The following is a 27,602-nucleotide window of genomic DNA, read 5'->3' on the forward strand; positions in this document are numbered from 1 at the left end:
AGAGGTGACTGATGATTTGTGTTCAACTAGTGCTCTATTATGACATCCAGATCCTCTTCTAGAGAGCTGTTACCTGACTAGCTGTCACTCATTCTGTAACTGAGCAGTACATTACACCTTTCAAAATGTAATGTCCTATTTAATGACACATTTCTTTTTCTTTTTTTTTCCCCTTGTAAGGCAATCTCTCCAATTTTTCAAGATCACTTTGCTCTCTAAACCTCTCTATAGTGTATTCACAGTCCTTTCCAGTGTAGAAAATTGAATATTAACATACAGTTTAAAAAATGTTGAAATCTCTATATATCTTTAGAATCTGAAATTAAAAACACTGACACCAAATATCATTAAATATTTTTTCTGAATAATCAGCAATTAAGCAATCATTTATTAGATATCTAACTCATCAAGAAGTTGCACCACTTCATATGTGTATCTATTGTGACTGAAACCATAAAGGTATACTGTCTCCAGCTAGACTTAAAACACAAAGAGAATGTACTGATGTTTTCATAATTTAATCTTTTTAGCTAGTGTCTTCTTAATCAAACTGCATTTTACATCTAGATGTCTTCATTAATATACTGCTATTGCCAGTTTACATATGGTAATGCCAATAATTTTGTTTCATGAACAATGTGGAGGTGGGAGCAACAGGGAAGAGGAAAAAAAAGGGAAGAGAAAAATAAAGAAAAGGGAAGATTTGATAAAAGAGAACAACCAAAAGAAGTCTTCTACAAATGCAATTTTTTAAAAACAGTTGTTTGTCAACTGATACAAGTATATTTAAAATGCGTAAAGTCTTTACAAATTGGAAATACGTAGACTAATTATTTTAAGTATTCATTATTAAAAGGAATAAAAGGAGAGCAGTGATAAACCTTTCAATAAATGACAAGGAAATATATACAAATGAAATACAAAGAGACTACACAAAACTTGACTTTGGACTTTGGTTTTAATATAGTAAATTTTTTGTTGGTTTATTTTTATAACATCTGGAAAAACAGGACCAGAAGTATATTAGATAAATAACCTCTTCTGATAGATGACATTAGCTAATATTTGATCAGGAATTTTATTATCTGATTATCACAAATGCCAAATTTGCCAAATGGTATGGATTTATAATACAGACAGATGTGGTAGTTTTATAATGTATTATAAATGATAAATATTTATAAAGCATTAATTCACAACTTAAACAAAAATGTAAGTTTATACTTTTCCTCCATTTATTTCTTTCAACTTTTCATGCATTTTGATATCGAAATAATAGGTTTTACAGACAGATCAAGGGCCATGACAATGGAATGATTTTATACGCCTGTGTGTATGCATTTAAGTAAAACAAAAATTCAAGTAGCACATGCTGATAGTGAGGAAAATAATATTTTCACATAATAAGTTTATACAATGAAAAATCAGGTACTAAAAGTTAATTTTTGTTTCCAAACAGTTTCTGCTATGCCATAGCTAGCTACAATGTTTCTGATTAAAAGTTGTCTTATTCTCAAAAAATGCAGTAGATCATGTTGTGATAGTTATGCTTATGCAATTCTACTGCTTCATGTAAAATTAAGATGTAATTTCACAATTATAAGCCGCACTGAGTATAAGCTGCACATTACAGTGCAGAGTGTGATATCACCATCTGTTGAGGCTGGGGGCAGTGATCCTTAACAGCAGATATTCTGCTAATGGGCCATCCATTGAAACCAGGAGGGCATTGTTCTTTATCTTTTCACAACCCATCTTTCCTCCAAAGAGTCACAAAACAGTAACTCAGCAAAAAAAAAAATCAAAATTTTGTTCATGGACAAAGAGGAAGCACACAGTATGTTTAAGTAAAGCCAAGAATTAATTGTTGTTATAATAGAGATCTTAAGAGATAAATTAAAGAAAAAATATTAGGATACATCTAATTATTAGAGCAAAAGAATAATTCATACAGAAGTCTCAATATTTACTATATATGGTATATTTTATGTGTATTAGATGATGGGTTTTCTTTTTCTTTGTTACCCTAGAGCAAATTTTGTCCACTGTGTTTCCTGACCTGTTGTAAGTGGTTTTGGATCTTTGCAGTATAGCTCCTGTAAATAAATAAATATCTCATTCATTTAGAATAACAACTTACTATAGCTATCTTTATGCAATTATGGTTGTACTTTGCAAAGATAAACAAAATTAAACTAACCATAGAGACTTGGTCAATAAGAGAATTTGATGTCATAGAAGTGAAGTAAAACGAGGCTTCAACTCTTCACAAGAAAAGTTCAGACAGGGAAAACCTAACACCAGTCCTTGGATCTTGAAAGTTTAGTGCAAATGTCATGGCTTTTTGCTAGGAATGGCAACACTGAATTACAGCTCTATCTGGTTACAAGACAGCGGGGAACCAGGTTAGAACAGTGAAGTCTTTTTTAAGAGAGTTACTCTAGTGATAGTTGGGTGTATTAAAACTTAGTAATATTAAGGTAATAAGTAATATTAATATTAAACTTGGTATGCATATAAGAACATTTGCAGTATGAAAAAGTGACTAGTTTAATGGTATTTGCTTGTCTCGCAGCATATATTAAATGAGTGTAAGGTTTTGTATGTCACAGCTAAAGGATGACAGCAAATATTTATTTCTCAAATGGATCACTGCCTTGTAAAAAATTAACAAACCTAGTGCAGCTGTTAAACATATTTTTCTGTCTCTATGCGTTATTTGACCATGTGTTAGTGTATATTAACTGTGTGATTTTTTATTTGTGCACGTAGGAACAGCTATTGTGTTTGGTGATACTAATTAGTTATTTTCTGAAGTCCAAAATCACTGTCTGCTAAGCGTATCTGAAAATCTGTTGTACTATTACAATATTACACTTTCAATGTCCATGTCTCAGGTGAGCACTGAGACAATTTGCCCAAAGGAACAGAGATCTCAGTGAGTAGGTGTGTGTTTTTCAAGGCTTTAATGTTCATACACAAAATCCAATTACACATCCACAATGGGTTTGATTTACATCTTTTTATCTACAGTTATGTCTTTTAACAGGCCTATAATCATCTGTGCCTTAAGTGACTGTCAAGAATTGAAACATGTTTCTATTTCAGTTCGTCTGAGAGACAATCTCTTCCAAGATGTAGATGATCTGTATTTTGCATCAATAGGTGATACATCCTGAGCAGAGCAGGAAACTGTCATTCCTCTTGCTGCACTGCATGTCAAATATCAGCCATAAAAAAACTGTGAGATGTTGAAATAATTGGAAGAAAGTGGGTGTGAAGCCCAATGCTGTAATCAAATTTCCTTTTATCATCTCATTAAATTCTGAATGAAAAATTTACAGATCACAGAGAATCAATCTCAGATGGATTTTCTTTATAGTTTGTTACAGGCCAGCATGATTGTTTAAATTGTCTAAATTTTTTCAGCAGCTGGGGAGGAGAAGAGAAAAACTTAATCATGGAAATTTTGCATAATGTCACACACCATGGCATAAAACTTGGGTGCTATATGATTGCATGACTTGGAATTTCTCAGACGATTGTGACTGATTTCTTTATTTGTTTGGATTTTTAAGTATGTTGAGATACATCCAAGTTTATAATTTTGTGCTTAATTTGGTTTTGTAAACTTTTGTGATTTCATGTAACTATTTTTGTACTATGAATATAAACCATTTTGTGATAGGGAAGCAAATAGGTGAAAGATAATTTGTAATTGAAAGCATGTGAACAAAACATCAGAAGATTTAAATATTTTTTGGCTTGCTCTTTATCACTATAGGTCTATTTCATAGATCATTTCAACTAGTTTTGTAGAAAAAGTGTTTATGTGGTGGAGGCAGCCCTTTGCTTTATATATTGAAGCAATTTTGTTTAATTTTTATTTAAAATACATATTTAATGAGAATAGAAAATGTAGTTGTATAAAACCCAAAATAATTTTACTGTTCTAATTTTCAAAATCACACTAATTAAGATTGCTTCACTGTGAAACAATTTGTGCAACCTGATGTTATATTAAACAAGTATCTTCTTGTTTAAATTATTATAGACCCTCTCCCCTTTCATATTTTTCTTTAAAGGTGCATAGGCAATTGTGCCTGGAATCTTAAGTACAGTTCTTTTATTTATTTTCATTCATGGCAGAATTGGAGAGTACATATCATAGATCTTTTATTATTCCTTTAGTCATTTAAGAGTGTCCTTCCCTCAGGAGAGGAAGTGGAGAGGAAGATACGAGCTCTTCTCCCTGGGATCCAGGGAAAAGGCTTGTGGGAATGGTTCACAGTTCTGCCAGGGGAGGTTTAGACTGGACATCAGCAAGCATTTCTTTTCCAAGAGGTTGGTCTAACAGTAGAACAGGATTCCTAGAATGGTCCTAGAGTATACCCCAAGCCTGTCAGTGTTTAAGAGGGTTTGAAAAATGCCATTAATAATATAAGTTACATTTAGGTCAGCCCTGAAGTAGTCAGGTATTCTATTCTATTCTATTCTATTCTATTCTATTCTATTCTATTCTATTCTATTCTATTCTATTCTATTCTATTCTATTCTATTCTTATTCCATCCCATCCCACTTTTATTATTCTACCTTTACATATTCTACACTATCCTATTCTAGCCTAGCCTATGCCTGATAACGAACTCCATATTACATGTATTGCTGTAAGTTCTTGTCTTAAGGCAAAAAAGGTCACTGATACATTATTAAACACAGAATATGCCAACATTTATTCCACTTTAAATTTTATTTTGTGTTGCTGAAGTTACATTTTTCATTTTAATTTCATGTTTAAAAGACTTAATATGATTTCTTGGTCAAATATTAAAAAAGTGGTTTTAGCCTTCAGGAATATTTTGTGATTTGCTTTTGTTCTAAAATGCTATGACACAGTTTTGTTATGCTTTCTCAAGGTCTTTGATACAATGCTGGTTTTTTTGCTCGAGATAGGTAAATTTTTTTGAGGAATAAACCTGAACATGATTTATCAAAACGCTTCTCCCAGCCTCCAAAACTGCATTGCAAAATCTCATTCTTCATCTCTTTGAGATAAATTTATATATATATGCTAAATATAAAAAAAATGCATGCAGTGCTTATGCATTGTTATAGAACATCAGAACACTGAGTTTTTAATTAGCTGGAAAATGAAGAAGGAAATATATATGACTCCTCATAAGGCTTTTTGGCTTGCAAGTATCATTGACATGCAAGTCAAATTTTAACTATTCTTGTATCTTAAAAGCTACTTAATTTGCTCACTGGCCCAGCTTGTCTGAAGTATGGTTTACATTGTGTTTAATTTTCTATTAAAAAATACGCACATCTTTGGAAGCTAACGGATATTTAAAACTGGTCCAAAATCCATCTTTAAGGATATTCTTCCTTTTTCCCCCTTCTATTTTATTGATAGTGCAGTTTGCTATTGAAGATTTTTTTCTGGAGTAAATATTTATATGTTTTATATTGATTTAAAAGTAAGTCATATAATACTGCAGAGAGAAAATTGCATGTATCCTTAACTACTATTCTCTTCTTATTAATGGCATTTTTACATAATCCCCTCATTGAATATTCATTACAGATGATGTCTTAGCAAACTGACAGAAACTGTTCTGTTTACCCATTTATAATTTGAATTGGAGCCAAATAATATCTTCCACCCAAATGTGTTCTTATGGGGTACTATGACCTGCATATTTGAGCAGATTGCTATATGGTTTTGATTTTAATGACCAGAGATCACCTTCACAGATTCTGGTATATTTTTTATCAGGTCAAGAACAGTGCAGGTCAATAATAGCTCTACTGAAGTGCTTATAAATTCAAAGGCATAAAATCAAGGTAGACTATAAAAGAATCAGGCCTCTAATCCTTAAAGTCAATCATATTTGCCATTAAATACATATAAAATTAATAATACCTCTTAATACATATAAAACTCATGGCACAGGATGAAAATAAATACATTCATTATCACTGAGATGCTAGGGACATTTTCAACATAAGCAGGGGATTTGAGAAAGTGCATCTAGGTGTGGGAGATTAGATTTTAAAGCCAAGGCAGGTAGGCTTTTACTAGCAAAAAGATTAAATATGTAATTAGCTTTTGTGTTGTGCTTTTTATTTTTGTAAATTTAAATCATGAGAAGCATTGATGAACAAGGTTCAAAATGTATGTGCTGTCATCACAATATTATTTTTATGGCTTTTGGAAGAAAGAGTTTTGTTTTCTCACCGTGATCACTAAGAAGATTAATATTTACTATAGATGAATGCAAATATCTTCATAAGTAATTTTATTACAGGTAATTTTATTATTTCAATTCTCCTAAATACTTGTGGTGGGTTGATCTTGTCTGGCTACCAAGTGCCCACCAAGCTGCTTTTTTGCTCCTCCTTCTCATCAGGTCAGGGGGAGAAAAAAAGATGAAAAAAGCTCATGGCTCTAGGAAAGGACAGGAAGATTGCTCACCAATTAAGCAAAATAGATTAAACTTTGGGAAGATTAGTTTACAGAAAATTGAAAATAGAATAGGATGATGAAAAACAAAAATAAAAACCTTTTCTCAAGTCAAAATCTTCTGCATCAATCCTGACAGAGTGATGAAAGGGTGTGGGGAATATGGGCTCAGTCAATTCATTAACAGCTCCTCTCTGCCACTTCCCTCTTCACACTTGTACCTTGCTCTATTGCAGTGTCTTTCTTTTGGGATAGCAGTCATTCATAAACTTCTTGAATGTGACTTCTTCCCACAGGCTGCACTTTATGGTTCCTTTCATTTTTATTTTTTCATGTAAAATTGTAATTGTAAATTATAAAGCTTGTTGTTACATGCTAAGATTCTTATTACTTCCTAGACTGCAGGTTGAATCAAATTTTAGTTCATGAAAACAATAATAATAATATAGGGAATTATTCAGAAAACAATTTAGTTTTTATTTCAAAAGTACACTTGAGCCAACAAGGAATGTAATTGTATGTTTTAAAAATGGAGTAGGAAGAAAAGCTTAGAGGAAAATGCAACTTTCAAAGTCAGTTTAAGTTAATCTGTTAATATGAATGCCAAAATTTAATATTCATAAGTGCTTGTTATTCATAATGCAAACACAGGGAAAATTATTTGCATGTTTTTATTTAGAATGAAGTTAAACTCAATGTATTTAAACTTTGTAGTGTATAACATTATCTAAAAACTGTCCAGATGTATGTAAAACCTTGGTGTCCTACAATTCAATGTTAATGTAATAGTGCTGAGATTTTATTACAGGGATATACATTAATTCATAGTTCCCTTATTCTGATCTCATATATATAAATATTTTGTATGTATACATGTATATATAATCAGATTATATGTTGTAGCAATTTAATTAAGAATTTTTCTATATGAAACATGCACTTTCTTATTACATCAAACACTTCAGTACACCAGATACAATATTTTTGTCCATCCTCAAGTATCTGTTACTGTATGAGGTGCTCAGGTATTCAAGATGCTCTGAGCAAGGCTAACATGTATGACTTAGGAAAATCCATATCCCTCTAAAGAGACAGTTAGACAAGATTCAGAGACATCTTATATAGCACGAAATATCTGAGTGTGGGCATCTGAATTTAGTCCAAAGAAAGAAACGCTATATGCTGAAACACAGCGCTTAGTTTTCCTCTTAAAATTCATTTCCATAAATAAAACCTTCCATTAGCACAGTAATATACCTACTTTACCAGAGTTTCTAACTTGACTCAAGATGGCTCAGACCTTTACAGTCTATTTTAAATAGCATTAAACAGTAGTTGCATACATTTCTAGAGAATTAATTTAACTGTCACATTGTATTTTTTCTGAGGCATTTCCTTCTATAAAGATTCTGGCATCTCCTTGTACCTCTGGAGGCTTTCCAGTATTTACTTTGATTGCGTTTTTGCACCATAGAGTGTGATGGCAAGATCTGTCACCCTTCTAAATGAAATAGTTTGTACTCTTGGAACTATTACGCCACAGAAACAAGAAACCAACAAGCTCAAGTACTCTACTTCTCAAAGACAACAGGTGTTTATAGACCTTCCTGCAGCTGGTGACAGATGGTTAGTACTGCAGGAAATTAGCTTTAAAATAAGTTTCAGAGTGTTATGAAATAAAAGATTTACCTGATATTTTCAACCAAAAATATTACTGGACTTAGAACTACTTAGTTTGTATGGGTTTCCCATAGTTTTTTTTTTGTTGTTTGTTTGTTTTAAGGTCACAAATGTAAATCTGCTGTGTTATTTTATTAATTTTATCTCCTGGACATTCCAGTGACCCCACATGTCATTACAAAGATATTTGAATTCCCTCAGTGAATATTGTACAATGATATTTAATTTGGGACATGAAAAATTCATTAGCTTTTTTTTCTAATTTTCTGAAATTTGAATATTTCCTATATTTGGTTCATGTTTCCGATAAAGTATCAGTAACAAGAATTAAAATGTCAGAAAACTCTTGAGGAATTATGCTATTAAATAAGTAATTTTCAAGGACTTTAAATTAATTACTTTAAGGACTACACAGTAAGAGTAGGACTGAGATTTAACACTTCAGATTCCTACATAGGGCTCTGTCTAGAGAACAGTTTGTGTATAGATGATACGGACCCTTGATACTTAAACACTTCTTCATATACGCCTTTATTTCACGTGCTCTATCAAGCTTCATGTGCACTTTGAATTAATTAATAAAACTAACCTACTCTTTAAAGATTTTAGGAAAAAAAAACAACAGTCGAATTGAGCAAACAAAATATGTTTCTCCTGCTTAAATTTCTGAGGCAAAAAACCCACAAAACAATGTGTTCATTTCATAAGTGATATTCTCAACCTTTATTTAAGTCAGAGTTCTTATCTGGTAATTAATGTGTTCTTAGTTTATGTGTAATTTGCTTTTAATAAATGATAGTTGGAGCTTTTAATTTTCTAATTTAATGAACAGCATTTTCAGAGTTGGTTTTGAACAACAAATCTAAAATTATTTCTCTAAAATTTTCGAAAAAGATTTCCAATTATACAATTAGCACAATCAGGATTGTTTTCATGAATGGCAAGTAAATAGGTACATGGGTTTTTTTACTTCTTTTCCATTGTTCAGTTTAAAAAACTGAATGGCACAGTGTTTCTTTAAAACTGGTCTTTCCATATTTGTTTCCTACTGACAGTTGGAGCAGCAGCAGGAGCAAAAATGAAAGCCATATATTTGGCATTTTCCTTTGGCAGAAAACGAGAAATAGATCATCCTACTATATCAGAGAGTTGTCTAAAATTGTACAAAAGTGATAAATTCCAAACTTTTAGTGTGAACATATGAATGATGATCTCCTCTTGTGATTTTGATATTCATTATTTTAATTTTCTTTCAAACCTAAATCAAATTGATTGATAAACCATTAAAAATATGGCTCGCATAAATGTGAAACATTCATTGGACTAAAACTTAAGTTTTAATGCTTTATAATATTCTGTGTATTTAGAAATGGCAACATATTTATGTACATTATCAAACAAGCTGAAAAGAGAAGAAGTAAAATATTGCAATGGTTAAGATGGTAAAGTGAAATGCAACATGATGTTTAAACACTATAGTTGAAGATTAAAATCTTACTTGGCAACAAGCTGCTTCTCTGACTCAGTAACAGATTGTGGCAGCTCTGTTAACTCTGAAATCATCATCATGTTTTTTTTTTTAATGTCTTCCTCTACAGAAGAAACAAAACTATGTTTAAAAATGTGCTCATTCCCTTACTGTGGATGTATTAAATTTCTTAAGTAGATGATTAGTTATAGATCTATTTTACATCATAACAGCTACCAATAAAAATAAAAATGCCACTTCATAGTATCAGGAATGTTATTATTCTCATTTTTGCAATTAATTCTCTATTTTTATAGGTTTAGTTCCCAGCAACTGTATGTCCATCCCTTTAATCTATATATCAGAAAGTTCTTCCTTATTGGAGTAATCTAAGATTAGTGTCACATCACTTTGTAACTTTTACTGCGTAAATGTAGTAAAAGTTACTTACTGACTTTTCTTAAGATTGTTCTTATCATTTTCTTCCAAATATCTCTGATTATTTTGTCTTAACTTGTTGGGGAAGGGCTATGTTGGATATGGCAAATAAACTCAATGTTATCTATGTTATCAATGTTAATCCAAAGGAAAAAAAAGCTGTTGGGAAAAAGACAATCTGTGTTTATTTAACTTAGAAATTTTCCAGGCTTGGGGCAGTCACCTGATGATAGTCATTACAAAACAAACTGTTAGATTTTTGTATTATTATCATTTTGGTTTTGTGATTTTAATTTTTCCTCCTTTTTTTTTTTAATAGCGTCAGCATTTTTGGTTTTACATCATTATTATTATATGATATATTATTGTTGTTATTTCTTTTTTATCTTTGTTTAATTTCTACCAGGTGTGGTTATTAGGTTAATTTTCAAGTCATTAGTGGAGGCTAAAAGGCAAAAAAATTCCTGAGAATGAGGAATATAAATTATAATGTCTATATTGAAAAATAAGCAAATTTCTTTTTATAATTGCTTTTTAAGTAACTGCAATTGTTGGATAATGGTAGTACCAAAACCCTTCAACATTTCATTTAAATAATGAACAGAATAATCTAAGTGTTTTTAATAAGTTTGTAGTCCTTCAACAAAAAACTGGAGGTATTAAAATTTTTCAGGATGACCTCTTTTATTGGCATAAATTTTATTTTGTCTGGTTGGAGGTTATTTTGACCTGGTAGTTACAAGTTATTAATTTCACATCTTACTAATTGCAGCTGTATCTATGCCAAATTATGAATAACATGGCTGGAAAAAATGGTTTACCTTTTTTAGTGGCTTTGTGGGAAAATAAATAACTTGATTTGCAAAGGAATATGAAAAAAAACTGTTATGCCATCTTTCACAATTAATCACCCATAAAATTTTTGCATTAGATTTACCTAGTTTTATTACTATTTGCAGCCAATTTTTTGTGTTTCCTCTTCCTCTGGATTTTGGCCATAAATTACATTGCCTCTTAAAATTTCAAGAGATGTCACTGTTAGAGGGGTGGGCTCAGGAAAGACCAGAGTTTTGAGAGTTTTAAGGAGTACTGTATTCTTCTATGTATTCTTTAATACTGGCAACAACTTTTGACATAACATTATTATGTTATTCTTCAAGTGAGATAGGTGCTCCAAAACTTCGTTTAAAGCCCTACTTTCAAATCTGGCTCCATTCCTCCAAAAATTAAAAAAAAATAAAAATTAGGAATCTGAAAGACCATAGCAGTACTTCCATGTTTGTGTCTATAGAATTGCTTTCTTTCTCTTTCAAACCCCTTTAAGCATGAGGTGACCATAAAAGAAATGACAGGATAATTTAAAAAAAAAAGAAAAAAAAAGTTACCTTCAATGTTTCCAGAACAGCAGAGAGAAGATACAAAGTAGGAAAATACTGCTACATTTGAAGGAAAATATTGTTATATTAAATACTGCTATATTTGTCAATGAAATGGAATAACCCATGACAGTTGCAAACAGCTTTCATAAAAAGACTTTATAACTAACACATTTTCTTCTTATTATTTTAAAATTTCTAATCATAGATGCTCAGGTCTGTTTTATTTTCTTATTTTAATGTATGGTACTGTAGTTTTACTCAGGCAGCAAACTGTCTCACTGTATTTTCTCATCTCTAAGAGATGTTCCTTCAAGCAGGTCCTGCTTTTTTTTTGTTGTTGTGAGTTGGGTTTTTTGTTTTATGGGTTTGTGTTGTGTTGTTGCTACTGTTTTGTTGGTTTGGGTTTGGGCTTTGTGGTTTCTTTGTGGGATTTTTTGTTTGGTTTGTGTTGGTTTCTTTGGTTTTTTTGCTTGCTTTGGGGATTTTTTGGGTTCTTTAGGGGTTTTCTTGTTTGGTTTGTTTGTGTGTTTTTAGGTTTGGTTTTTTTTTTTTTTTCTGTTTTCTTTTTCTGGGGTTTTTTTGGGTTTTTTTGGCTGGTTGGTTGGTTTCATTTTTCAGGGGGGGATAAGATACCCTTCTACTACTATACTTATGCTGTTTTGAAGCAGTTGGCTTGATCTGCTTGTAAATATAATGGAAATCTTATAGGGAGTTTTCATTTCTCCTTGCATGTTAAAACTCACTGCTCTCACTTTTTGCTATTTATTTGATGCATACATTTATAACGTACATGCGTAATAGTAAAATAAGTCTTCTTAGTAGTGAAAAGAACATGCACGCCTAGATGTTTTGGAGATGTAGCATTGCCATGTGTCCTATTGCTTCCTTCTGGCAGAACATTCACACAGGCATTTCTTACAACTCTGGCACTGCCTTTATCCATTGTTTGCATCAGAAGTTATGCTAGCAGAAGTATAAAGTATGGGAGTATCTAGGATAAAGGAAAATGTTTCAAATGAAAAACTAATTATGACAAATTCACTTGCAGAACTTTCATATAAGTGCTTTCTTAGGTGTCTCAAATTTTTAACCTTTTTCTTCTTTTCTATTTTCACAGCCTATTTATCTAACAAGAAGTAATCATTCTGAATTGCTTATAAGGGAATTTTGTCTCATACCTTTCAGAAAGCAAATAGGATCATTCTTCTGTAAGAAGAATGTAACTGATCATCCAGAAATAAATGTAATATGTTTGGAAGCTATTTTCATCTTTCCGTTTTTTCTAAATGAAAATTAATTATTTTCTTCGTTTAATCTGTTCATATTAAGCATATGTAAATGGTGATGGTCAAATTTGTATTACTGGAATTTTTAATAACAAAACAAAATTGAATCTGGATGAGCACCTCAGAGCTACTTTTTTTCCTTCCTTGGTATATATATCAATATTGTTTAACCACATGTGTGGTATATTGTGGTGTATTTTGTTGTTATTCAATCCTCATAAATTTTTCCTATGCTGTACTCGTATCTATATCTGTACAAAACTGTCTTGCATTCTTCAATCCTCCATCTAACAAATCTTAAAAGTTCTTCTGATGATTTAAAGCTTAATCTACAGACAATTTTTAACCAAATATATATGGGCAAATGTTAGTCTCCCATAGTCATTAAAAATCCCATATATTCATTAGAAACAGTAATTCTAAATGGCAGTTTGCTCCACTTTAACACTGATAATATTACTTGTGCTTGGTGAATTTTGGAGAATATTATTCTGGGAATTATTGAAAAACACCTGAAGGACAACACAGTCAATGGTCACAGCAAGCAGTTCTTCATGAGAGGAAAGTCCTGCTTGACCTACTTAATTTCCTTTTACAGTAGAGTAACCCATGTAGTTGATCAAGGGAGGCCAGTTGATGTGACATTTGTGGATTGCAGTACATTTTTTAATACTGTGTCTCACAGGATCATTCTGGACAATATGTCCAGCACACAGCTGGATAAACACATCATGTGATGGGTGAGCAACTGGCTCATGGGTTGAGCACAAAGGGTGGCAGTGAGTGGGGTGGCACCAGACTGGGGACTGTCACTAGTGAGGTCCACAGGGTTGCATCCTCAGCCCATTTCTCTCCCACATTGTCATAAATGACATGAACACAGGACTGGAAGGAACACTGAAATTTTGCAGATGATACAAAACTGGGAGGAGCTGTTGATTCTCTCAAAGGCAGGGAGGCCATGCAAAAGGACCTCAATAAATTACAGTATTGGACAATCACCAACCTTAGGAAGTTCAGCTTGCTGTAGGAAGACCAAGTGCTGACCAAGGATTCTATACCTGGGATGGAGCAATCCTGATCGAGTGTATAGATGAGAAACTGGAATCAAAGCTGTGGAAATGGACCTGGGGGCCCTGGTCAGTGGCAAGCTGAAAATGAATGAGCAGTGCCCCGGCATCCAGGAGGGCCAACCTTATCCTGGGGGCATCAGACCCAGCATTGCCTTGCTCTGCTCTGCACTGTGGCAGCCTCAAGTGGTGGGGGCAGTTTTGGGCACGACAATTTAAAAAGGACAACAAATTATTAGAGAATGTTCAAAAGACAGCAGCAAAGATGGTGAAGGACCTTGAGGGGAAGCCTTGTGAGGAGCACCTGAGGTCACTTGGTCTGTTCACCTGGAGGAGACTGAGGGGAGACCTCACTGCAGTTACAGCTTCTTGTGAGGGGAAGAGGAGGGACAGGCTCTGATCTCTGCTCTGCGCTGACAGTGACAGGACCTGAGGGAATGGCCTGAAGCTGTGCCAGGGCACGTTTAGATTGGCTATCAGGAAAAGGTTCTTCATCCAGAGGGTGTTTGGGCACTGGAACAGGCTCCCCATGGAAGTGGTCACAACACCAAACCTCAGGCACATGGTGTGACTCAGAGCTGTCTTGTGCAGGGCCATGAACAGGACTTCACAATCCTTGTGGATTCTTTCCAACTCAGAAAATGTTATGACAGAGAAGTGCCATTTTCTGTCCACTAACTGTGAAAAGAGTAATGATTATACTGGGTGCTTTCTGTTTATGTGCTAAAATTTAGTTTTTATGAGTCAGATTGAAGTAATTTAAGTTAGTCCTCTTAACTCTCAACCATTTGAAGGTCTTTCCAAAAGATTTCATGTTAGCATAGAATAACAATTATCATGAAAATGAAGATAACAAGATTTTGTGTAATAGTTTGTAATATATCTTCACAATGTTTGTCCCATAAAGTAATGTTTCTTGTCACATTTCCTATATGCTTAGCCAGAAGCTTAAAACTTTTATTTATGCTTTATATCTGATTACTCTTTTTTTCTAACTTATTTTAGTATTAAAGGTGAACGTTCGTATTTGTTTTTAAATTGTTGTGTAAAAGAATTTGTGAGTCTAACCAAATGTATTATTTAAATAATACATCACCATATATTTTCATAGCATTATTCTATCAGGTTTCCTCCTCCATATGAAATAATAATTGGATTAAAAGTCTTGTCGTTATTTTTATTACCAGGAAGAACTCTCTTTTTGTGCTTGAATGTATTTTTTGCTTCATTTTTGCTTTATAAGTCTTGATACTAGGGAAATTTTGCATGTTAATCACTGATATAATCTAGGAATACTAGAAGATACATTAAGAGAAGATGGAAATATATATTGTTTTTATCTGAAGCATATTACCTGAATTTCTTATGATTATTGTTACAAGCAGACATGGCATTGAGGCAGGAGACCCAGCCAGCACTGCTTTAGGAAAGGCAGATCCAACCTTTTAGGTGACCCCCATAGTGGATGAGGGAAAGGCTGTGGATTTTGTCTGCTTGTAGGCTTTTCTTACAAACAAAAACAACATAGCGCAATGTAAAGATCACCTTCTCCAGTGGTGTAAGTTCCTCTCTGCAGGTCCATTGTGCTGTTCCAATTTCAACACAAAAATGAGGTGGGCTGACTTTCTTTTTTAATACTGAGAAAGTTTAAACAACTACCTTAGCTTGGATGATGCTTTTTTTACAGGGCTAAAATTTGATCAAGATGAATTGTCTTGATGATCACATGGCAATAAACTTAAGTGGATGAAAAGCACAGTTTTTTCATGTGTTTCTTCCAAAAAAGCAGCATAAAAAGGCTTATTCTGAAAGATCAAATCTGACCCAAATGTTCTTTCTATCCACAAAATAGAATAAAAATTAACTGTTACATGCACTTACTGATGTTTACCCAGGGATATCTCCTAAAGTTAGTATAAAATGAATAATTTTGTGGAAAATCAATGATTCACTGCACTTTTGTGTCAAGTTGTCTGCAGAAACCTTTGTACCAAATTACAAAAAGGTGCAATGTTCTGATATATGTGTACATATATATCGTCTGCAACTACTTGTCAATACTGAACTCTAAAATTACTAGCCTTAGAATTGTTCTTTTATATGAAACTAAGTCCATTTTCATACTTTATTTTGTCTTAAAAAATTACAGTTTTGTAAATAACTTTTCAAATAATTCTGTGCAATTTTCTTGGCAATTTATTTCTAGACATTGTGTGGAATCACAATTTAATGTTAGTAATTTATGCAAGGAAATTTGTGCTTTTGAATTTCTATGAACCAGCCTCCTCCATCTTTTTATGAATTGGTAGTTCATATGCTCTGCCTTGTTATTGTATAATTCAATAGAAAAGAATGTTTTCATATACTTCCAATACTAGCTTTACAATTTTCATATAGCTACTACAGTAAAAAAAATAAGAAAAAATATTTTTTTTTATGTCAATAAATCACATTAGTGGTGACTGGCATCTTTGCATCTTAGCATGTGATGCTTCCAAAGCATTATGGCAGTGACTTGCTCCTGAGTATTAGAAAACATAGAAGTTTCTGCACTTGTGATCTTTCTAGGTATCTTTCAAAAGTAAAAGACTAAATTGGAGTAACTATTGCCTCATTATTTGATTTACAGTAGGCAGTAATACAAGAATGGAACAGATAAGATAACACGTGGGAATGTTTTGAAGTAACTGAGTTATTTAATTTTAATAGGTCATAAAGCTTGCTTTTGAAGAGTTTGAACTGGAAAGAGGCTATGATACTCTTACTGTTGGAGATGCTGGGAAAGTTGGTGATACCAGAACAGTGCTGTATGTGTAAGTACACAACTTCAAAAATTTTCCTTGGAAATTTCCTGTCATGTTGTTTCTTCCAGGCCAGGATATATCTACTTAATTTTGCAATTTTAATGTATGGAATTTGATAATTAATATTAGCTTAAAATTCAAGTACTGTCAAAGAAGATTGTTCATTACAAAATTGACTCCAAATCCTTAGTAACATCTTTATAGACTTTAACATTAGGGACTAAAACCTGCACATTGAATTTTTTAAATTAAAAAATAAAAGGTGGGGGGGCTTTTTTTAACAAACAAGAACTACCTGTATAACTGTAATTATATTTACAAGCAATTAAAGGAATAAAAAAATAAAATGCTTGGATTTCAGTGAACAAAAAATACAACTTTTATAAAAAACAAAAAAAGACATTGATTTCAAAATTTGAATATTCAAAACTGGATCTGTGTATAAAATTTTGTGTATAAAATAAAAGGACATAGTCCACTTTTCAGTAAATTTAAACATTCTTTATGGAATAACATGATAGAATATAATGTCATCTATTGACAGTGTTGGAATTTAGATAAATTTGAAAGAAAATTCCTGACTAGATAGCTACTCTTAATATACAGCTCTTCAGTATTGTCTCGACTAATGGAAATGATAGAACCCTGTACAGATTAATTAATCTCATCTACCTTGACCATCTCATTTTTGTTGCATATGCTGATGTTTTCTTACTGCATAATGAGAACTTGTTAACAAGATATTTTGGCTATAGCTTTTAGAGGGTTAAGTTTTCACATGAGTACTGGTTACAAAAACAAAACAAAATTACAGATTTGATAAACTATCAATAACTAAATAAGAGAAGATAGCAGCATTTATGTCATAATAACATTACATGGCATACCATAAAAATCTGTCAGATAAAGACAGTATTGAACACATTTGATAAAAAGAATCCATTGTAAATTTATATTTTAAGGGAATTTTAATCCATATAAGTAATTGCCATGTTTCCTTTACTTAATTATAGCAAATGAGTGCTCTTACACCCACACAATTTTATTTTAAATAAACTAGAATATTTTTGCAGGGACAAATCTGAGGACCATAGTTGCATTGTACGTACTGGTTTACAAATATATAAATTTATTAATTGCTAATTTCTGAACTGTCATATCAACGTTCTTAGAAAACTCCTAGTTTAATTTGTCTTAAAAGGTATGATGGAAAATTATGGAATTATTTGCTCAATGCTTGTGTTTCTTGGGTTGAAATACCAAGTAGCTGGTACTAAGCAAATTGAATCCTACATTCTACATATCTGAAAAAGAAAAAAAGACAAAAATAAAAGCAAAAAAACCCCAAACCACCCTGTTTTGAGAGCGTACATGTTATACTAACAAGAAAAACATGAACTGGAAATGAATTTCCACACCTACATTTATTTTTTCTTGTATTTTGCAGACCAGTTTTATAATGCAACGGTCCTCCTGGTGATGTTGATTTAACTACTTGTAATTGTGACAAAAGGGTTTGCATTTTCTTTCTTTTTGAATTGGGATACATTTTTGCTCATAGGGATTGCCAAACTCCTTAAGAGTCAAGTCTTTATGCAATAAATTTGCTATCCCAAAACTGTTAATTCTGTTTTCCACACTGTGCATACTTCATATGTCAAAATTTGCTAAAACTATGTCAAAATTAAAAATTGCGTCATTTATTTTTTACCTTTTCATTTGAAATCATTTAACCTGTGACTACATAGTCCACATCTATATTCCATGACTATGCCAAAAACAAAAATAAATCCAAAATATTGTTTGCTCATTATAATTGTTATTTAATAAGCAACACTCCATAAAAAACATCCCCTTCTATATATTTTTTTCAATTTAATAACTTTTAAAATTCTGTAGTGGACATCCACTTCTAAATCCATCACTGGCATTTCTAGAACTAGTACAATGGTCTCACTAGAGACACACTTTATTCCTAACCATTTCTTCAGTATATTTTTTGACTAAAATAGCAACTGCTTCATCCCTGTTACACCACAGCTCATCACGTAGGACCATGGTACAGAGTTGGTTCTTCCTCCCTTACTGTAAATTGTATGTTTGCTGAAACCTAAACCTTTGCAAGTAAATTTATCTGCCTTTTAGGTTGCAAAATAGGCAATACTCTGAAAATCATTTGAGAAATGAAATTATTAATAATTGAAATACACTGGAATGCAGGAAGGTCCAAAGACAAAACTATAGTCTTATGATAATTAGTAATGCATCTGAATTTCTATTGTGACAGTATTCTTAAAGTTATTAAACACTGGATTGTATCATGCATTATAAAATATGTTATATTCTAACAGCATCAGAGATGTGTGTCATTTCACTTGCTTTTCAGAAGGGTCTTCTGTAACTGCAGTGTAACATCCTTCATAAAACACTAGGTCTACTTGAAAAGTATATTATCATGAAAAAGTTCATAACTAAATGTCAGAGTGATTTTCTTATCAATTTTTTTATTAGTTGGCTGTAATAACATCTGTTACATTTAATGAGCTTTGAGCTGCACCTTGCAGTTTCTTATTCATCCCAGGAGAATGAAGGTGCTTACTGAGAAGACCTTTCTGGCTAGATTTAATTTCTGAATTTTTCAAGGTATCTTAAAGAAATAATACAGCTTTTCTTACTCTCTAGAAATCTTCTGTTGGCAGACAAAATGCCAGAATTTCTTCAGAAACTCTGCAGAGTGTCACTGTAGAATGTCACCTCTTTGATTCTAAAACTTTCTGGCTTTTATGATTTAGTTTGAACATGACAAACTAAAATAAATATGTTTCTAAAGTCAAATCTAATTCTAATAATTTGAATCTTTCAGCTTGGTAGAAAATTTTCATGTCTCAACATATAAGCCTCAGCCCCATGCAAAATGTTCCAATTCTCAGGTGCTAAAGTCCTCAAGGTAGTAGCTACCTCTTTATTGGGTGCTTTATTGTAAATTTCAACAATGTAAGCAAACATTATATTGTAAACAAACTCAAATTTTATGAGCTCAGTCGTGCCAGGACTTTTATAAGCCAATCATCATATGAACATTGGAACTGTCTAAAGGCATGTCAGTAAATAGGGGACCATTAAATACTTTATGGGAAGAAGATTGAGGGAGTTGAGAATCATGCTATGTAAATGATCTGTCCTAGCACAAGCTTTCCATAATGACCAAACTCTCATCCATTGGCAATTTTCTGCGTAACCTCAAAGTTAGCACAAAATAGCACTACAGCTTGAGTGGAATATGAAGGAATCTTGATGTTTAAAATAGAGGAAAACAATAAAGTGTAGACTCCCCATCATTCTTTTTTTTTTTTTTTTTTTGACAAAATTGGGAAAATAATTAGAAAAAGTGTTTTAAATTCATGAAAGATAGCACTGAGATCATACAAAACCCAATATACCTTGATGAAGAGCAAATGATTTCAAATAAATTTTACACATTTATTTGAGAGTTTAGGTAGCATATTAATTAGAGATCTGTTGGGTTTTCATTTATTAAAATATTTGATTTTAATATTTATATTAAACCTAATCTAATAGTAAACCTACATCTAATCATCAATAGTTTAATTAATTAAAAGGGGGATATTCACATGAGTTTTATGTTTTTTAACAATTGCTTCATCTGTATCCTTACTTGTTGGAAAATTTAGTAGTCTTCATGGAATATGTAGGTTGACATGTTTAGCTCTGGAATACAACTTTCTTAATAGTAATGTAAATATGCTTAGGTTAGAAAATTTTGAAAGCAATTATTTCTTATATTTAACAGAGTTTGGCTAGAAATAGTGACTACTCTTTCGAAATAATATCAGTCAGAGTATTTCCTGCAATGTCCTCTTTTCTTTTTTTAAATTCTTGTGTATTAAACTAACACATTGCTTTAGAGTTTTGAGTTTTTCCTGCAGCACTTACATTAAAGCTGATTTTTTTAAATGATTCCCTTAAAACATGAATCTTTTAACTATTTACTGTACAGAAAATTCTTAGTTGTTTTTTCCTCCAATACAAAGAAGAAACTGTACATTAATGATTGCTTATGTGCTCAGCTTTTTCAGTACATAGTAGAAATATCCACGGTAGTAAAATACATTTTAGTAAACCTTTATCCTTTTCTTCTATTCATACAAAATTTGGAAATTTACTGGGGGCTTGGAAAAGAACCTACTCTTTCATAACTGGTAAAAAACAGTATTTCTGGTCCTGCAGACCATTCTCTGTTGCTTGGATCTGGCTTCTTGTGGATAACTAACACAGATCCAAATGTTGCAAAAAGATTCTTTCTCTTAGAGTTGCCTTTTCTGACCTGTGGTCTGTTCAGACTAGTGAGAAGCTCAGCTTAAGTTTACCTCAACATTTTTAATTTCCTTCACGTGGTGATGAACTCAGTTCATGAAATGACGTTAGCAGCAGCCAAACTGGCTGAATGGCTGATCTGCAAGTCTTTGTTCTTGAAGTGAAGATGACCTTATCTTGAGATTATTACGGACTGGGACAATGTATATACAATAATTTTCTTTCTTTTTATATGTATTTCTGCAGGCATCTCCTAAAATACTTTTGTTTATGTTACTAACTTATCTGATGAGGTATCTTCCTTTCCTAAGCTGTCTGCATTATTAGTATAAGTGAATGTCCCAACTTTATCCACATTCATTATTTTATCAGCAAGAGAATATTCAGCATGAATATTCTGACAATACCTAGCATTTCTTTGAACCTGTACAGTTCCAAATTAATTTGGTAAGCAGCTAGTTTTCAGACTAAGCAGTTACTTGAGTCTCATTCTTACAGAGGTCACACTGAACAACCTAGCTATTTATCGCTGCTTCTTGATTTTCTTACTTATCCAAGCTAAACACTGTTTGTGTGTTTGCATATGCTGAGCTATAATGGATTTGTTTTCTTCAATTTCTGCATTAATAGTATCATAATAATTAATTACTTACTAGCAGGTCATATAACCAAAAATATTATAGACCATATTAAAGCAAACTCAGACATTGTAGCAGAAGTTCCAGGTGCTACATTCAGTAGTAATTAGTACAGCTTTAGAACAGCTTTATTAGAAGTGTTTAATCATTGTTGAATGCAGTCATTCAAAATTTTTTTCATTACTTCACATTGTTTATTTCATGTAGAATAGTTAATTTTATTTAAAAAACCAACTGATTAGAACAGTATGTGAATAGTGTAAAAGCCTGTGTTTTGTAGTAGTGGTGGTGATAGTAGTAGTAGTCATCGTAGTAGTAGTAATTTACACATCTACAAATGACTTTGTCATTTATCCTACATACAGACTCACTGGATCTAGTGTTCCTGATCTTATTGTGAGCATGAGCAATCAGATGTGGCTTCATTTACAATCTGATGACAGCATTGGCTCACCAGGATTCAAAGCTGTTTATCAAGGTATGAGCTAAATTAACTATTTTAAACTTATGTTGTTACTTCATTATACCCCAACAAATTTCAAATAGGCATTTAGTCCTTTTACAAACTTAGAGTTTTAATACTGTCTCTGTTGTCAAATAATGGTTGATGAAGACATGGATTTGCAAATACCTACGAAATAACTATAAATATTTGCAAGTAAAAATGAAAGTTTTTGCTCTAATACTTTCTACTGGGAGGTCAATAGAAGCTACAAATTTCTAATATATTTGAAAGGTCTTAAATTCTGCTAACCTGTGTCATATTGGATACTATTTGAAAAATATTATTAATATTCTAAGACTTTATTGGGGTACTTATAAAACTTATTTTCATGCCTCACTGAGAATTTTCATAGACCAAAGACAAAATTAGTATGTAATGGAAGCAACAGAACAGATATATTGCATGCTATTGTGGAAATTAAGATGTATAGAATTGTGGAAATTTAACTTAAGAAAAATGATCCAAGTTACCCTAGCCTCATTTGTGTTGCTTCTGTCTCAAAGAAATAAGAACCATTGCAATATAAATGTCTTTTTTTTTTTTTTGACTGTGTGAAATTCTGAAGTTGATTAATTGTATTAAAAAATACCTGATATCTCTTAGTATACATGTATGTGTTGATTTTTTCCATTTCAATAGGTTGTATAGACGTGCAGCTCTTTGTTGTTTGAAAGAGCTCTTTGTTATTAACATCTGGTATAATTTTCTGTTAATTTCCATGTTAATTAGTTCACCTTAAGGATAAGGGAAAACACTTGATACTATTTTCAATAGTACCTTATGGGCACATACGATGAAAATGGTTTGATAATAATCTTGTCAATTAATTTTGTACAAAACATGCTGCAAAACCTTGAGAGACTATTCACAGTTCAGTAACTGAAATTAACTGAATTAGAAGAGTGGGAATGCTCCTTAAACATTGTCCATAAACTGAATGCCCTAAGTGTTTCACTTCATTTCTAGGTACCTTACTGTTTCAATACCTAAACAGGCAAAATAAAGAGTGAAAATTTATGGAGATGTTAACCTCAAGTTTAGAAAGCTATTCTTTTCTTTCACTAAGCACATTAAGGCTTGCCTGACCAGGTTTTTAGAAGCAGGGTCTGTGACTGTAACATATTGTGAACATTGAATGGAACAGGAAGGAGTAATATTCCCCAATGGTCAGCCAGGAAGCATGGTGTTACTTCTCCATACCAATATTTTTCTTTGAGGTAGGTGGCGATGATAGTAGTGATTAGTGTTACACTGCCACCATTCTTTTTCCTAACACTGTATTTCTTAGGGACTCACTCAAGCTCACTATTTGTTATTCCCACTCATGGTGCTGGCTGGAATATGCTAATCAGATAAACTGTTTAACTGTCATAGTTTCAGTTTCTGTGTGCCCATATTGCTAGATAATATTTGAATTTTTAAATTACTATTATTATCTACTTCTTTTATGCACCATGTTTTGGTTTGCTTTAACTGAAATAAAAAAAAATGCAAAAAAGAGGAGAAAGAGATGGTGATTCTCATGCGTGTGGCAATCACTTCCCAAGAGAATCCTCCATAGCAGCACTGCTGAGATACGTAGGTCCGTGGCCATGAAAATAACCATGTGAAAAGAAGGAAAATTATGGGGGCTCTTGAAACACTTTCTCAATTGCTTAGGTGTGATGTACAAGAGCTGTGAATGAAAAAGCAGATGCAGGCCTGTAGCCCTCCTATGGGTAAGATATTAAGGTATCTTAAAGCATACAGTTACCCAGCACAGATAAGTTTTATTGCATGAGTATAATCACATAATGTTTATCTAAATTAGTGTTACCCCTTTTTTCCCTTCTGTCATAGTTTTATCTTTTGTACTTGTGTCATTTCTAGGGTCTGTGTTTATTTAGAAAATATATTGTCTTTAAAAATCCATTTGTGAAATACATTCAGAGGAAATGGTGATAATATCGTGGAGAGAGAATGTTGGCACAAGTTATCTGACACTTTACGCTTTTTCCTCAAATCAAAATTAGGAGCTATAGCTTCTCATAAAACTATGAAAAAGTTCAAAAATTTAAATTATATGTATCGGGCTTATTTATTTACTTATTATTTATTTATTTTTGTGCTATAATTTTTTTCTGGTATTTCTGATGTAAATTCATCTATTGTCATTTCCGTATTTATCTAATGATAATTTATTTATAGAGTTCAACCTCTTACTTATGGGGACTTTCTACAAACACCTGAAGTATACAATGTGCATTTTACAGTAGCAGTAGCATTTCTTTGATGAAGTGTATTGTCATTTGACAGTTGGATTTTGACTTTCAGTCTTGTTTTTCAACCAGTTATGGGTTATTCTGCATTTTTTTTAGTTTTGCAAGTCAGTTTCAGAATTCTAAAGTGTGAAATATTCGCAAGTTCAAAATTATAGTAAATGTTTTAAGATAAAGGTGAATGATCGCTTTTTTTCTCTCTTTCATTTCAATGTTCTCATTAGTTTTATTAGAATTTTCTTGTCTTTTATTGTTGATGAAACTTTTAACCATCTGCACTCAATATATTTCCTGCTTTGGGCTATGTGTAAAGTTTAAGCTTTACAAGATGCCTGAATAAATCTTCTTCCCCTTGTTTAGCAGTTAAAGAACCTATATAAAAAGAGAATCTCATTTTAATTGTGAGAAAGTTAATAGATTGTGACATGTAACCTCACAAACACTGTCTTTGTGATTGCAATTAGCTATGTAGAAGGTAATCTGCAGTCTTTAATGTCTTATATGTGTTCTGTAGAGATAAAGTGAAGGATTATTTGAATCTTTTTTCCCAAAACATTGTGAGTTCTGCTCAGGAATAGATTATGATTTCTTATCCTCTTGGGCAATATTTTACAGCTCACCAAACAAATTTTAACTTTGTATCTATTAGAGTAATTTTTTCCCCCTATTACTACTTAAATAGCATCATAGTCTGTAGAAAATTATTACTTTAATTAACTTCATCTCACTTTAATTATAAAGAAAGAACATTAATGATGAGGTCCACCTATCTTACATTATTAACATGTCCACGTAAAAATGCCATGAAATGATGCCTGTAAATGAACTGATACACATAACAGATTTTATATATGAATAGTAAATTTAATCCTATTTACAATTTGATTAAGGGATTAGGAGCAAGGCAAGTGTTCCCATGTTCTTTTTCCTCTTCTTTGGCTCACCTTCAAAAACATGAAACATCAGAAAGATGTAGGGTTCTCTATAATCTCACTATTACAGTTTTTGTAGTCTGCCTTATTAATCATGTTTCTCATACTATAGAATGCAGTTGTCCAAAATTCTGAGCCGCAAGAAAGATTTCAGACAAGAGTCCTGTTGAGTAGGTCCTGGACGGTTTTGGATACTAGAAGGTGACCTATGGAAACCTAGATGGTAAAACAAGTGTTGACATTAGGTTTTTGACTCCAGGAAACTGACAAACAGATACTGTGTTAGCAAATACAAGAGGTGTATTGATATTTTTCTGCCAGTCATACTCAATGTTATGGATTATAAAGACAAAAATAATTTAAGCATTACCTCTATGTAATTAATAAGTAAAATGCATGATGCTACCAGCAACCCTTAACTGATAATGAACTTTCTAAACCATATTAGAACCACATTATTATTATTATTACTAAAATAGAAGGCTCTCAACCGATACTAAAAAAAAATGCAAAAAAGCTGAAGAATTATCTGAACCTACCATTATTTTTTTCAAAAAAACCTTTTTTATGCACTGTATTTGAAAGTCCTTTGTTCCCTGTTATAGATTCCAGATATCTCAACCAAATGGTTTAATACCTTTCAAAAAGACTCTTTCAAAAAGAGTCCTCTGAAAGCATATTTTCTGTGAAAAGTCCAGAAATTTAAATTGTTCTGTCCTTGAAGAATAATATTGTAATATTGTCCTTGAAAGAGAAATATTGTAATACCACACCTAAGTGTTTCAAAGGATCTAAACTGAAATCTTATCCAATTATCATCTATGCCAGTTTTCCTTATTGAAACCAAGATTACCAGGTGTCCCTCCACTAGTCTTCATAAATTAAACAAAATTGCTTTGTTTTTCACAGCTGATGCTTCAAAATAAAACCCACTAATATTTCTCAGTGTGTACACAGCACTATACAGTGTTGCTTTAAAATCAAAATTTTCAAAAAAAAAAAAAGAAAAAGAAGGAAACGTGCAGAAAAATAAAATACAGTATACAAGCTGTTAAGACAGTTTTCAGAGTTTCAGCAACAGAGCTGTTTAAAACTTTAAGAAATTATAAAAATGGACTTGTAAGTTTTACTTAAGTTTCTAATATAAATTTTCTTTTTACCTGGGTATTTAGGACTGTTATGAAAGACCTCAGTGTATTTTCTCCATAGGGAGAAATAGATACATCCCTCTAAGGGACACATCCGAAATCCTATTATGTAACTTCTTGGAAGAATACCATAAAGATGCTGAATGGCAATCTTGATGAGGGTTGTTGCTGCTCTCTCTTGTTGAAGGTACTTCAGTCTGAAGAAATTTTAAGTATGCGTTAGAACAGTGCCTGGCATCTTTTGACCATGATGGTTAAATAGGTTTAGTTTCACCAAAAGTACTTATTTTGAATTAATTTTAAAAAATCTGATTTTTTTTTTTTTTTTTTAAATCTCTAGCCTGCCATTTTCTGTCCTGCCATGCAATGACTCTCAACTATTCTTTTTAATAGCACCACATATATATAAAGAACAACATGACATACAAACAAATAAATATAACACCACAAACTGATGAAAACTATATCACACCACCACCTTGAGGTTACGGGATGGTCTGGTAACACCAATAAAGCATGTTGATATGCTAAGAATATACTTTGACAAGCATGCTTTTTTTCCAGTTTGTTGCTGGTCATGGCCTAAAGCAAGGACTTTTTTTACATACAATAGGTAAAGGATTTGTAATTAAAGTAATTTTTTATTAATAATTTTTTTTTGAAGTTAGTTTTCTTCTTGACCTGTATTTCTATTTTGTTTTGACCGCAAGTGACCACCCATGCCCAAATTTGTCCAGCACATGTAGTATTTAGACAGCTTTGAATCAACAGAAAGATTTGGTTTATGCCACATCTTAATATTGATTCAAGCATGCATTTACCTGTTCAGTGGATAAATTAGGTACAGTCATTGCCATGCATATCCAGGTCAGGATAATGCAGCATGTTACTGTGACAGTAGGCTTTGTAGAAATATCAAACACTGATGTTAGGTTGCAGTTGCACCCAAAAAAAGGACTGAGGAGGTGAATATGTGCCTCAGTTTGGCTTGTTCCACTCATTTTATGGGTGTGCCACATCCAAAAATAGGTGATTTATGGCTGTCAGTATCCAAGGTGAATAATGCAGCCAGCTGATCATTAGGCTGCTTCCTTGCTTGTGATCCTATTGGTTGTATCACACTGACATAAAAGTACATGACAGCTTGAAGTTTTAGGTGTGAATGCTTTATAATTTTATTATGCTCGAGATTTT

General features: G+C 32.3%; 1 protein-coding gene across 2 annotated transcripts in view; it reads left to right on the forward strand.

Moving 5' to 3' along the window:
- The window catches only part of CSMD1 (CUB and Sushi multiple domains 1), a 1,108,435-nt gene that overhangs the window by 786,273 nt on the left and 294,560 nt on the right, over positions 1-27,602 (forward strand). For both annotated transcript variants that reach the window (XM_033053649.1, XM_033053650.1), the window contains exons 11-12: positions 16,498-16,601; positions 21,931-22,043. In XM_033053649.1, coding sequence (XP_032909540.1) covers positions 16,498-16,601; positions 21,931-22,043 — 217 coding nt within the window. The remainder of the gene's footprint in view (positions 1-16,497; positions 16,602-21,930; positions 22,044-27,602) is intronic.

This window comes from Catharus ustulatus, chromosome 3, assembly GCF_009819885.2.
Source record: "Catharus ustulatus isolate bCatUst1 chromosome 3, bCatUst1.pri.v2, whole genome shotgun sequence".
In the NCBI taxonomy this organism is placed as follows: domain Eukaryota; kingdom Metazoa; phylum Chordata; class Aves; order Passeriformes; family Turdidae; genus Catharus; species Catharus ustulatus.